The sequence below is a fragment of the Argopecten irradians genome, chromosome 4 (genome assembly GCF_041381155.1).
Source record: "Argopecten irradians isolate NY chromosome 4, Ai_NY, whole genome shotgun sequence".
Lineage (NCBI taxonomy): Eukaryota > Metazoa > Mollusca > Bivalvia > Pectinida > Pectinidae > Argopecten > Argopecten irradians.
This window is the reverse complement of record NC_091137.1, coordinates 34,436,354-34,451,787: the sequence shown is the minus strand read 5'-3', so window position 1 is coordinate 34,451,787 and position 15,434 is coordinate 34,436,354. Positions and strand designations below refer to the sequence as shown.

At 29.8% G+C, this 15,434-nt stretch overlaps 1 protein-coding gene across 1 annotated transcript; it reads right to left on the bottom strand.

The window, feature by feature from the left end:
* Nucleotides 1–4,248: 4,248 nt before the first annotated feature.
* LOC138321423 (KICSTOR complex protein ITFG2-like) lies at nt 4,249–13,675 on the bottom strand. Its single transcript, XM_069265102.1, has 10 exons — nt 13,477–13,675; nt 12,700–12,795; nt 8,684–8,725; nt 7,732–7,806; nt 7,073–7,172; nt 6,452–6,594; nt 5,950–6,071; nt 5,707–5,843; nt 4,756–4,844; nt 4,249–4,320 (listed from the first exon to the last, which is right to left on the bottom strand). The coding sequence occupies exons 1-10, from the start codon at nt 13,573–13,575 to the stop codon at nt 4,249–4,251; spliced, it is 975 nt and encodes a 324-aa protein (XP_069121203.1). The 5' UTR covers nt 13,576–13,675.
* Nucleotides 13,676–15,434: the final 1,759 nt, after the last annotated feature.

The window sequence follows — 15,434 nt, the reverse complement described above, 5'->3', positions numbered from 1 at the left end:
ATGATTGGCCAGTAACGATACAAATATTTTTTTCACCCAATCATCTATAACAAATCCAAAGTTTGTACCTCCTTAACTCCTATCCAATATACCCAATAACAAATATTTGTTTTATCTACCCTCAGTTTTTTTCTACGTCCATAAAGATTCAAATATTTGTTTTACCACTACCCATAACTCTATTCCAATTTGTTTTTATACCCAGTAACAATATTTGTTTTTTCCCATGAAATAGGTTGTTTGTTTTAACATTAACCCAGTACAAATATCCCCTCCGTTTATAACCAACTACTACCTAAATTTCATTACATAATGGAAACAAATATTTGTTTTGGATTACAAAGTAAACAAATACAAAGTTGCTTTACCTAATACCAAGTAACAAATATTTGTTTTTTATTACCCATGGATCCTCCCCCTAACGTTAATCACTCTCTATTCCAAAAGTTTGTTTCTACATGATTGGCACAACTATTTGTTTTTCACATAACCCCTCAAAGTTTGTTTAACAAACCAGTAACGATTTGTTTTTATTACCCCGTGATACAAAGTTTGTTTTACCATATTCCCCATTCAAATATTTGGTTTTATATTTCCTGTAACTTTGTTTCTATATGAGTAACAAATATACCATTTTACCCTCCAGTAATTCACCCTCTCTATACAAATATTTGTTTTCTATATCTATGATTGAACCAATACCCTATACCTTTTAACATACCCAGTAACAAAATTTGTCTTTTAACCACCAACAAATATTTGTTTCTATATAAAATTACCACTAATGTTTGGCAACTTGAAATTCTTCTACTCGTTTCACGAACAAATTTGTTTCTATGATTCTACCCATCACACCCTTTGTAACACAAAAATATTTGTTTTTATGTTACCCATACAAATGTTTGGCTCAGTAATCAAAGTTTGTTTTATACATTACCCAAAAAATGTTGTTTTTATCTATAAAAAGTTTGTTTGTTTTATATGTTGTTTTACCTACCCACTAACAAATTTGTTCTTACATTACAAAAGTTTACAAATGTGGCCATTTGTCATTCTTATCATACCCATATGATTGTACCAATACTACCCTCCTGTTTATTTCCTATTAACAAAATTCGTTATATCCCAGGTAACAAAATGACCACTAAGTTTCTTTTTATCTACCCATAAATATTTGTTTTTACATACCAAGATAACAAACTAATTGTTTTACAACAAAACCATACATAACAAAGTTGTTTTAACAGTAAAGATAACCCGTAACAAATACTCAATCTAAAATCAAATGTTTGTTTCTATATGATTGTACAAAGTTTTTTAACTATCAGTAACAAAAGTTTGTTTTACATGACCCAGTAACAAATATAATCTACCCATAACAATACATTTGTCTTACTGTAAAATGATTACATTTACCAAATATTTGTTTTTTAGTGACCAATTTGTAACTGAAACATACCCAAGTAACATTTTGTTTTTACAAAATACAAATGTTTGTTTTTAACAGTAACCCAGTAACACCTTGTTTTTATCATAGTAAACAAATCAAAGTTTGTTTTATATACACTACCCTTTTCAACCACAAATACTGACCAGTAACCCCTAGTTTGTTTTCATTCAGTAACAAATAGTTTGTTTTTACAACCCAGTAAACAATGTTTTTTTATCTACCCAGTAAAAATATAGTTTGTATCATTACCCATTAACACTTCCAAATTTGTTTTTTTAACATACCAGATACATAACCTCATATAAATATTTCACAATCTCTATTTTGTTAGTTTACCCAGTACAAAATATTGTTTTTATCTACCCAGTAACAAATTGTTTGTTTTTATCTAACCAGTAACAAAATTTTGTTTTTACATACCCATAACAAACAATATACATAGTTTTAACTAAATATTTGGTAACCAAATATGTTTGTTTTTTACATACCCTAACAAATATTTGTTTTTACATACCACTAACAAATATTTGTTTTCAGATACCCATAACAAAAAGTTTTGTTTCAACCCAGTAACATATTTGTTTTTATCTACCCAGTAACAAATTTGTTTTTAAATTGTGCCACATACCCAGTAACAAATATTTGTTTTTATTCATAGTTTCAGTACCCATAAATGTTTCTATATTTTTATCTACCCAGTTAACAATGAACATATCCTTTTTTACAACCCAGTAACAAAATTTGTTTTTTTTATCTACCCAGTAACAATCCATTTTTTTTTACTACACCAGTAACAAATATTTGTTTTTTATTGGCCTACGATACATCCTTTGTTTTTACATTTACCAAACAGATATTTGTTTTTATCTAGAAGTAGACAATGTTTGTTTTTACAGTACCAATTTGTTTTTACTACTCCATAACATTATTTGTTTTTTTGTACACTACCCAGTAACTTTGTTTTTATATGAACTACCCTTTTAACAGTACAAAGTTTGTTTTTTTACGTTTATACCCAGTAACAAATATTTGTTTGTGTTTTAACTACCCAGTGATAAAACAAACAAGGGTTTTACAGTATTGTTTTTACATCTACCCAATAACAAATATTTGTTTTTATCTAACCCAGTAACAATTTTTATTTGTAAATTATAACCAATTCTACCCAGTAACACAAAATGTTTATTTAGTTTGTTTTATCTGTAACAGTAACAAATATTTGTTTTTACATACCCAGTAACAAAAATAGTGTTGTTTTCTTAATACCCATAACAAAGTTTGTTTTTATCTACCCAGTAACAAATATTTGTTTTTACATACCCAGTAACAAATATTTTGTCCCCTTTTTACTACCCAGTAACAAATGTTTGTTTTTATACACCAGTAACAAATATTGGTTTTTACATACCCAGTAACAAATATTCAAAGTGTTTTTATTCATACCCAGTAACAAATGTTTTTTTAACCAGTTGGTACCCAGTAACAATTGATATTTGTTTTTATCTACCCAGTAACAAAGTTTGTTTTTAGATAACCAGTAACAAATATTTGATTTTTTACATCTTACCCACAGTAACAAATATTTGTTTTTATACTATATGAGTAACAAATATTTGTTTTTTATGTCCCACCATTCCAATGTTGTTTAGTAAACAGCCATAGATCAAATATTTGTTTTTATCTACCCAACAAAACAAATATTTGTTTTTACTACCCAGTCAAATGTTTGTTTTATACTACCCTGTAACAAATAATCTAACCCATAACAAATATTTGTTTTTTATCATACCCAGTAACAAATATTCCAGTTGTTTTTAAATACCCAGTAACAAAATTTGTTTTTATCTTACCCAGTAACAAATCCACTACCCAGTAACAAAATATTTGTTTGATTTACATAACCCAGTAATAACTAATATTTGTTACTATTTTATCTACTGTTTTAATAGTAAAAAATATTTGTTTTTACATACCCCACAAAAGTACAATATACGCAACTAACAAATATTTGTTTTTATCATACCCAGTAACAAAATTTGTTTTTACATACCAGTAACAAATATTTGTTTTTATATATTCTACCCAGAACAAATATTTGTTTTTTTACTAATACCCATAACAAATATTTGTTTTTACACAATACCATAAACAAATGTTTGTTTTTTATCTACCCAGTAACAAAATTTTGTTTTTACTATCCCCAGTTACAAAATTTGTTCAATAGTTTGTTTTCATACCCAGTTAACATAAATATTTGTTTTTACATCCCAGTAACAAATAATTTGTTTTATACTACCCAGTAACAAATATTTGTTTTTACAGTACCCAGTAACAAATATTTTTTAAACCATTACCAAAGTAACAAATGTTTGTTTTTATTACATACCCAATACAAATATTTGTTTTTATCTACCCAGTAACAAATATTTGTTTTTACATACCCATAACAAATATTTGTTTTATCATACCCAGTAACAAATATTTGTTTTTATCTACCCAGTAACAAATATTTGTGTTTTTACATACCCAGTCTAATATTTGTTTTTATCTACCCATAACAAATATTTGTTTTTATCTACCATAGTGAAATTTGTTTTTTATCATACCCAGATTAACAAATATTATGACATTTTTACTACCCAGTAATACTTGAATACCCAGTTAACAAAATTTGACCATTTTTACATATTGTAATATTTGTTTTTACTACCCAGTTAACAAATATTTGTGTTTTTACTACGTTTTACCATTGTAACAAATATTTGTTTTTACATACCCAGTAACAAATGTGTTTGTTTTTATCTTGTGTGGTTCACAACGTATGTCTGTCCATCCCAGGCACAGCACACAACTTCCTCCTTACCGTTACCCTGGTAACAAAGTCACATGTTTGTTACTGTCACCCTGACAACAAAGTCACATGTTTGTTACCGTTACCCTAGTAACAAAGTCACATGCTTGTTATTGTTACCTTGACAACAAAGTCATGAATTCGTTACTGTTACCCTCACATCAAAGTCACATGTTCATTACTGTTACCATGGCAACAAAGTCACATGTTTGTTACCGTTACCCTAGTAACAAAGTCACATGCTTGTTATTGTTACCTTGACAACAAAGTCATAAATTCGTTACTGTTACCCTCACATAATAGTCACCTGTTTGTTACTGTGACCATGGCAACAAAAGTCACATGTTTAATCATGGAACATATACATATACCTAAATTTCGTCAACAAATTTGCCTATTTACTCAATGTAACAGACACCGGTATGGTTTAACATAGCTTTTGCCCAACACTTACCGTAATGTCCAACTTGGTGAGTGAGAAAAGTTGGTGATCTACTTGTAATGACCACAGAATCTGTTTGTTCTCTACCAACAGCAATGTTCCTGTTGAAGTAACATTTAAATATATATAACCAAATATTGAACTTTTCTGGCCCCGATTTCTCGAAACAAACTTAAGTCAAAATTTGACTTATTGACTTAAGTCAAATTTGACTTAAGTCAATTTTATCAACATAAGTTACATAAGGAGAAAAACTGAAGTTTTGTTTTGAGAAATCGGAGCCTGGTATGGTAACTCACTGCATCAATGTCCCAGTTTCACATCCATAACTTAACTTAGGAAACTTCTTAAGTTAAAATCTCCATAGGGAAGCATTAATATAACAGAAGTTAAGGGGGAAATCTTAGATTAAGTAGTTTTACACTAATTTAATCTTACCTATCCCAAAAATTTAGTTAAAGAATTTTCTTTATTTAATGAATGTTGTGAAACTGGATCTAGAGCACTAACCGCTGTCATTGTACAAATGTATATCAGTTGAGGTAAGGATATGGTGATTAATGAATCTGATTTAATCATTTTACGATTTTATGATTAGAGTAAATTTTAACTTGTATGAAATACTTGTACACGTATACGAAATTTACAAAATTTACTCCTAAAAATTAATTGGAAAGTACTTGGATAGAGGTGAAGGTCTACAGGAGTAGCACATGGTATGTCTAGCCCAACAAATGTTCACAATATTCCTTAAGTTTAAGAAATTTCCTTATCTGAAAATGCTCCGTAGAAAAGCATTACAGAAGATAAGAAAAATGCTTATGAAAACTTCTGTAATGCTTTCCTATGGGAAATTGGAAGTAAATGAATGAACAATAAACTGAGCCCATGTCTTATCAAGCTTTTAGCCGAAGGGGCGAAAGAAATATTCAACAAAGAAAAGAAATAAAAAAGATAGCAAACCGTCAAGAGTACATAGAGCGTAGAACGTGCCAGCCTCCAACTTTTCACCACTAGTTCCCTTCTTGATGCTGCCGACTATTTCAGTAGATATTGACGTGTTCCGGGTTCTAGAAATCCCCAGGCATTCATTTTCAAACCTACAGATCAGCAAATCAACAGCAATTATCATGACAGAATCTAAACTGTACATAATAATGTATGTCAGAATAATGTATTTGACACAAAAAGCAATAAATTTCTTACTTGTGGACGTTAGCATCTTCTGCTTCTGTGGTGTGATAGAGGGTGACATAGGTCCCTCCTGGCTGGGACACTAGAAGTTCTGGATTACCATCTTCACAGATATTTACTGTTAATGACCCAATCTGGTTCAAAACATACAGAAAGTATTATTCAGTTTATTGCTTTCATATTGGCAGATAAACCAATATTTGTTAAATATAACATATATATGATATACAATGTACATATGATAGTTATGTTCATCATCAAAATGACTTGTTGAATGAGATGTAAAATGTTGTTCCAGTGTAAACTAAAGTCACCTCTGGAGAATGACCACCTGCCTATAACTACATTCCTGTGGTGTCCAACACGGTTAGTTCCAACACTAAGTGAATAACTCTGATGTATTCTACAGACCCATCAGTACATTTACACTTGTGCTTTATTATCATTGTTAAGAATAACGAATTGATCAATATAATAACTTTGGATTGTCCGAGGCAATGATGAACATAATCACCTGTCCAGTCAGTTGCCATTTTCCTGACTGAATGAATTTCCCACTGGGTTGTTCAGTCTCGTGTTCCTGAGAAACTGACCAGGTAAAACATCTGACCACTCTATCAGAGTATCCTATCACTACTTCAGTTTGTCCATCACCATCTGATCAAAAAAGTAATGAGTTCCTGAAAACCAACCTTCATTTGTGTGCAATTGACTTTCGTGAACTTCAAAAGTTTATCTCCGAAAATTAATATCTATATTACTTTGTTTTGAAATAGAAAACAAAAAATTTAATAGCCATGAAAGAAAGTTGGTTTACAGAAGTCATTTGCAGTTTAATAAAATACTTTTCATAATGAATCCTTTCATATAAAACAAAAGACAATAACAAGATTTAAGTGACTATCATTGATATATACTTTCAATATATATATATCTGACTATCAAGATACTACACTTTAGTCATGAAGGCATTAATTAGACCAGTATTAATACCATCTATGAGAAAGATATACACACTTATAGACGACAAACCACACTATGAAGAGAACTTTGAGATTTGTAGACAACACAATTCACCTACCAATATCATCTATGAGGAGAACTTTGAGATTTGTAGACAACACAATTCACCTACCAATATCATCTATGAGGAGAACTTTGCCGTTTGCAGGTAAGTGTTGGGTAAAAGATGGCTTCAGTATCTTGTCCAATTCCTCTTCATTGTCCTTGCCAATCTGAAAGTAATTCATCCGTAGAATTACAATGAATTGGAAAGTTACATGAATATTGTTCACGTACACGATTTTATTTGTAATATGTTTTGTAGATTCACATCTGCTCTGTATGTTGGAAGATTGACTCTGTGCCAAGTTGAGTTATGTTGTTTTAGTAATTGGGCAAAGCAAATGTGGAGCAGTATGAAATTCAGTTTTGCAACCATCTCTTCAAATTTAAGTCCAATTAAAAATCTAATTTCTCGAAAATCTGGGCCCAGCACCATAAAAATATTCTCAGACAGATTTTTTACTCAAGCATATGATTTAACATAGACTTGAGTAAAAAATATGTCTGAGAAAGTTTTATGGTGCCGGGCCCTGTTCTCAGTCTATCAGTTTTCTCTCCAAAATAAGGTAAAAAGGGGGTTAGGCTCCATCCCAAATAAGTGTTCTTAACTCATTCATCCCTGAAATTTAATAATGGACTGCTCTAGTCATTGATTTAGGAGAGTCTAAATGTGGCATCAGGGGTGAATGAGTTAATCAAATATTGTGATTTACTTGAAAAATGGATTACCTCCCCTGAAGAACTGTCGCCTTTGAGCTCAAACAGGTAGCACCAGCCCTCAGCTGTTAGGACCACCAGAATATTCTGTAAAAGAAACATTCTTATACAAATATAATGTTCTGTAAAAATAAAATGTGAAACATTCTTATACAAATACAATGTTCTGTAAAAAATAAAATGTGAAACATTCTTATACAAATATAATGTTCTGTAAAAATAAAATGTGAAACATTCTTATACAAATACAATGTTCTGTAAAAATGAAATGTGAAACATTCTTATACAAATACAATGTTCTGTAAAAAATAAAATATGAAACATTCTTATACAAATATGATGTTCTGTAAAATAAAATGTGAAACATTCTTATACAAATATAATGTTCTGTAAAAATAAAATGTGAAACATTCTTATACAAATACAATGTTCTATAAAAATAAAATGTGAAACATTCTTATACAAATATAATGTTCTGTAAAAATAACATGTGAAACATTCTTATACAAATACAATGTTCTATAAAAATAAAATGTGAAACATTCTTATACAAATATAATGTTCTGTAAAAATAAAATGTGAAAAATTCTTATACAAATACAATGTTCTGTAAAAATTACAATGTGAATCAATCTTATATGAATACAATGTTCTGTAAAAGACACAATGTGAAACATTCTTACATATATACAAATACAAATTGTGTAAAGGATACAATGTAAAATATTCTTATATATTGTACAAATACAATATTGAATTATGTAAATGATACAATGTGAAACATTCTTATACAAATTCTGTAACAGCTATTGAGATAATCTGGTAATGATAAATTGTGAAACATTTAACCTGTGAGGACTTTCAGGACAAATTATAAATGCTATTTTCTTAAAGAATACTATTCCAGCTAATAAACATTCGTATCATACCAGTAAACCTGCTTATCTTTACACATTCTACTTACTTTTCCTTTTCCATACACATCTCCAACACCAATGCATGTTACCTGAAAATGTACATGAATATGAGAAAGTACAAGAAGAGATGGCAATGTCAGTAAAACTCTTTTACATACCCAGTAACAAATATTTGTTTTTACATACCCAGTAACAAATATTTGTTTTTACATACCCAGTAACAAATATTTGTTTTTACATACCCAGTAACAAATATTTGTTTTTACATACCCAGTAACAAATATTTGTTTTTACATACCCAGTAACAAATGTTTGTTTTTATCTACCCAGTAACAAATATTTGTTTTTATCTACCCAGTAACAAATATTTGTTTTTATCTACCCAGTAACAAATATTTGTTTTTATCTACCCAGTAACAAATGTTTGTTTTTATCTACCCAGTAACAAATATTTGTTTTTATCTACCCAGTAACAAATATTTGTTTTTATCTACCCAGTAACAAATATTTGTTTTTACATACCCAGTAACAAATATTTGTTTTTACATACCCAGTAACAAATATTTGTTTTTACATACCCAGTAACAAATATTTGTTTTTACATACCCAGTAACAAATATTTGTTTTTACATACCCAGTAACAAATATTTGTTTTTACATACCCAGTAACAAATATTTGTTTTTATCTACCCAGTAACAAATATTTGTTTTTACATACCCAGTAACAAATATTTGTTTTTACATACCCAGTAACAAATATTTGTTTTTACATACCCAGTAACAAATATTTGTTTTTATCTACCCAGTAACAAATATTTGTTTTTATCTACCCAGTAACAAATATTTGTTTTTATCTACCCAGTAACAAATATTTGTTTTTACATACCCAGTAACAAATATTTGTTTTTATCTACCCAGTAACAAATATTTGTTTTTACATACCCAGTAACAAATATTTGTTTTTATCTACCCAGTAACAAATATTTGTTTTTACATACCCAGTAACAAATATTTGTTTTTACATACCCAGTAACAAATATTTGTTTTTATCTACCCAGTAACAAATATTTGTTTTTATCTACCCAGTAACAAATGTTTGTTTTTATCTACCCAGTAACAAATATTTGTTTTTATCTACCCAGTAACAAATATTTGTTTTTACATACCCAGTAACAAATATTTGTTTTTATCTACCCAGTAACAAATATTTGTTTTTATCTACCCAGTAACAAATATTTGTTTTTATCTACCCAGTAACAAATATTTGTTTTTATCTACCCAGTAACAAATATTTGTTTTTATCTACCCAGTAACAAATATTTGTTTTTTTACATACCCAGTAACAAATATTTGTTTTTATCTACCCAGTAACAAATATTTGTTTTTTATCTACCCAGTAACAAATATTTGTTTTTATCTACCCAGTAACAAATATTTGTTTTTATCTACCCAGTAACAAATATTTGTTTTTATCTACCCAGTAACAAATATTTGTTTTTATCTACCCAGTAACAAATATTTGTTTTTATCTACCCAGTAACAAATATTTGTTTTTACATACCCAGTAACAAATATTTGTTTTTACATACCCAGTAACAAATATTTGTTTTTATCTACCCAGTAACAAATATTTGTTTTTATCTACCCAGTAACAAATATTTGTTTTTATCTACCCAGTAACAAATATTTGTTTTTATCTACCCAGTAACAAATATTTGTTTTTATCTACCCAGTAACAAATATTTGTTTTTATCTACCCAGTAACAAATATTTGTTTTTATCTACCCAGTAACAAATATTTGTTTTTATCTACCCAGTAACAAATATTTGTTTTTATCTACCCAGTAACAAATATTTGTTTTTATCTACCCAGTAACAAATATTTGTTTTTATCTACCCAGTAACAAATATTTGTTTTTATCTACCCAGTAACAAATATTTGTTTTTATCTACCCAGTAACAAATATTTGTTTTTATCTACCCAGTAACAAATATTTGTTTTTATCTACCCAGTAACAAATATTTGTTTTTATCTACCCAGTAACAAATATTTGTTTTTATCTACCCAGTAACAAATATTTGTTTTTATCTACCCAGTAACAAATATTTGTTTTTATCTACCCAGTAACAAATATTTGTTTTTACATACCCAGTAACAAATATTTGTTTTTATCTACCCAGTAACAAATATTTGTTTTTATCTACCCAGTAACAAATATTTGTTTTTATCTACCCAGTAACAAATATTTGTTTTTATCTACCCAGTAACAAATATTTGTTTTTACATACCCAGTAACAAATATTTTTTTTTATCTACCCAGTAACAAATATTTGTTTTTATCTACCCAGTAACAAATATTTGTTTTTATCTACCCAGTAACAAATATTTGTTTTTTATCTACCCAGTAACAAATATTTGTTTTCATCTACCCAGTAACAAATATTTGTTTTTATCTACCCAGTAACAAATATTTGTTTTTATCTACCCAGTAACAAATATTTGTTTTTATCTACCCAGTAACAAATATTTGTTTTTATCTACCCAGTAACAAATATTTGTTTTTATCTACCCAGTAACAAATATTTGTTTTTATCTACCCAGTAACAAATATTTGTTTTTATCTACCCAGTAACAAATATTTGTTTTTACATACCCAGTAACAAATATTTGTTTTTACATACCCAGTAACAAATATTTTTTTTATCTACCCAGTAACAAATATTTGTTTTTATCTACCCAGTTACAAATATTTGTTTTTATCTACCCAGTAACAAATATTTGTTTTTATCTACCCCCAGTAACAAATATTTGTTTTTATCTACCCAGTAACAAATATTTGTTTTTATCTACATGTACATGAATGATTATATTATATATGGTAATATTATGTATTATATACAGTTACTTTCTTTCATACCTACACGTGTAATACTGGCTGGTCTAGGGCAATACACTCATGTCGTCTGAGGCTGTATTGCATGGCTACCCATGCAATAAAGCCTTGTGACGTCACGGCGTCAACAAAATCTCTATTTACTTAGTAAAATTTTAACTTTTTTTTTTACAAAATTGACTGGTTTTACTATAAAAGATGCAAGCAACGGAATTTGTGTTGAAAATATCACGTAATTTTTCATGTATGGAAATTGACTTCCAGTCGTGGATTTCTTCGAATTTATTTCAAAATGGCGGGATATTATAGTTGTAAAATTGCAGTAAAACGTCGTGGTATGAAAGAAAAATACTCTTTCATAAGTGGATATGAAGGATATAGGATATTCTACCCTCGGGATCACAAAATGTTGCAAAACCCTCGGCAAGCCTCGGGTTTTACTACATTTTGTGACCCTCGGGTAGAATATCCCTATCCTTCATATCCACATATGAAAAAGTCTTATAATATAACGGGAAAGGTTTTGGGTATTTCCTGTCAATATTAAAAGTATTCCATGGGTAGAATATATGTGGTTTGGGATGGATGTACATGTATGTTAGAAGAAAGGCCTAATTATGACACCGGTATAAATGCTTGAGAGTTATTGCAGCAAACACAATGATGTTGGATATTAAACTGACTGGCAAGCAGATTCAACCTGTATGTCTTAGCAACGACTCTGTATATTGACAACCAGCTCAATCAGACCACTTTCTCAGGGTCCCAAATGGTCAATTTCAATACAATTTGTCCCGCGTAAAAAAACCCACTTGGACCATTTTTCTTAGTCCATTGGACGGCATTTAAAGATAGGTTTGACTGTATATACAATGTACTGGTATGTAAATAGTGTAGGAAGGAAGTCACTCAGCCTCACGATTTTCGATATACTCAGTACAATTATACAGCTGCAGTTTGATGTAAAATGGATTTTCTATTACATCTTGACAACATAATGGTCAATTTTGATGGCAATGTCAAACTTTTTGATCTCTACAAGAAATTATGACAGCTTTTTTGTGCTTGAAGAATTGGTGTGTATACAGTTGAAGCTTTATTGGTAAAAGATAAATGAGTTTTTGTTCCTAGAAAGGATTAAGATATAATTGTATAAATGTTAGACTTACCATTCCAAGGTCTGTGCAAACCTTCCATGGAGTTCGGTTTGTTCCCTTAAATATAGCAAGGTCACCTTCTGTGTTACCAACTATCAGCTCATTAGCCTGACAAAATAAAAATGATAAAAACATGTTGAAATAATTCATGGCGAAAATCTATCAGGATTGTAAGTGAATAGAGCCAGAAGTATGTATAACAGCAATTGGTAGGGGAACCTGTTTGAGAATACAGCTACAGTGTTCAAATGTCCCAGGAACCAATATCCCAGTTTAGCATATATGCAGTTGCTTCTCTTCTGTAGCCCAATCTACTGTAAATGAATTCATTTTAGCGATATCTTTTATTTAAGCACCGTTTTGCACTGACACATCAGAGCACTACAGCTATTTCACTGTAGCTATTTCAATAAAATTTGTGTAAACTGTTATTCTGTATCCTAGGTACATGATAAATATACTGATCGTGAATTTCCCCACTTTGCAGTCTTAGAAGTTGTTTGAAGGTCATGTACATTACAGTGTACATGTAACTTATATGTTATAGAATTTTTTAATTTCTGTAGCAAAATATATACTTATTTTTTAATTTCTTTTAAATTTATCACGTTATGTACAATTTACATGTGCGTGTATAACGTATATATAAACATGCAGAAGTATGATGTTACATAAAAACATAATTTACATATAGGGGGTATTTTACATGTGCATGCCGTGTATCATTATTAACCGAAACACAACACATGTGCATGCCGTGTATCATGCCAGCCAAGTGCAGATTATTACCTTGTCATTATCGATGTCAGCTAAAGTTATTGCTTGATTAAATAAATTTCCATCGAAATCAACTTCAATTCTGTCAACAAAGGAAACAGTTCGCCACATATCACAATATTATTACATGTCATTTCACATGCACTTAAAATAACATAATGCGCGAAAATGAAACCAGAGTTTTCATACTTCCGGTAAGGGGAAATAACTTCAATTTCAATATAGGCGCGCAATTAACAGGATTAAATAGGATCGGGCAGGATCGAACACATCGAAATATGAAGGGTATTGTCTAACACAGGAATTAATTTTATGAGCGAATGAAAATACTCGTTATATGCCAAATTGAATTATATGAATCAATTTTGCTTGTAACGAAATTTTTCATTGGTTGAAAAGTTACTTGTCAGCCCACGAAAAAAAATAAGAAAAAAAAAATTAAAAAAAAGTAATCTTATTTTCTATTTCCAAAATTAATGGTTAAGAACATAACTTGGAACTCGAAGTATATCATCAGTAAAATAATCTACACAGACTCATCCGTTTTCAACGGATATATCATAAATATACAATATAAAAAGGTATGGACCCTATACTGAGCCTTTGGGGACACCAGAATTTTTAGTTTTAATAGAAGAACTACCTTTCCGAAACGGCTTTTAATTTTTAAAATAAGAATGTGAAACGAGATCAATAATTTTGTAGAGTCGCAGAAGTTATTAACTATACGTTTACTACCACACTTATCACCACCTTCAGAACTGTTTAATTAGAATAAATAAAATGTTAATTTTCATAACGCGGGTCGTTTTATGTTTCCCGCCGTCGTCCTAAATGCGGCGCGGTAGTTGACTATCACTGCGCCAGACGGCAAAACAGCGAAATGAATTTCCACTGTTATCGTACATTAGACAGGAAATCTTGCATATGTTTGGTGTTGTAACCTCATCTTATGCCATCGATATATATTTTCTTTTGTTATTAATGTTTTTAAGAAACCTATAAATTTTGCTCCGGAAAGGTAGTGGCCCTTTAATAGAAGAACTTTCTACATGAATGTATTTCCTACAAAAACTTACATTCAGTCTTTCGAAATATCACAGGAAACGAGCGCATTTTTTTTTCAAAAATTTCACATGGGGAATGGTATATTTAAGTTAATTATCAAAGTAAGTAATTATTCCACAAGGCTCTGTTTTAGGTCCTATACTATTTATCTTGTACATAAATGATATATTCGATAATCTTCGAAGTCTCTCATTTTTTTTTTTGCAGATGATACATCGTTGATATATTCTAATCCATCCCCTTTAAATATCGAAACTGAAATTAATAATGATTTGGTACACATTCAACGATGGGCGCAAAATGGTTAGTTAAGTTCGATCCTTCAAAATGCTGAGGCATTACTTATTTATAATTCTGAATTAGATTATGCTATAGATCTTAAATTTGATAACGTTAGTGTAAATTTTGTTGATAAACACCTGGGAGTCATATTAGATGGACAATATAAATGGACAAGCCATATTGAAGATATTTGTAAAAAAAATTTCAAGGCAGATTAGTATTCTGCGAAACCTAAAATTCATTTTATTAGTATCGACTTTATATCGAATATTGAATATTGTTGTGAGGTTTGGGATGGGTGTACTCTCGGTGATGCAGACAGACTTGAAAAACTCCAACTAGAAGCTGCTCGTGTAATTACTGGATTACCATCTTACACTAGCAGAGAATCTTTATACTCTGAAACTGGACTTGAACCGCTCTCAAATAGAAGATCCAGAAGAAAATTACAATTACTTTACAAGATAAAAAATAACTTAACACCTGATTACCTAACAGCTCTTCTTCCGCCTCTAGTCTCAGAAAATTGTCAATATAACCTTCGTATTGCTAATAATTACTCTTTACCAAACTATCGTCTACAGCTAACAAACTCCTCCTTTTTCCCCTTCTACAATTCA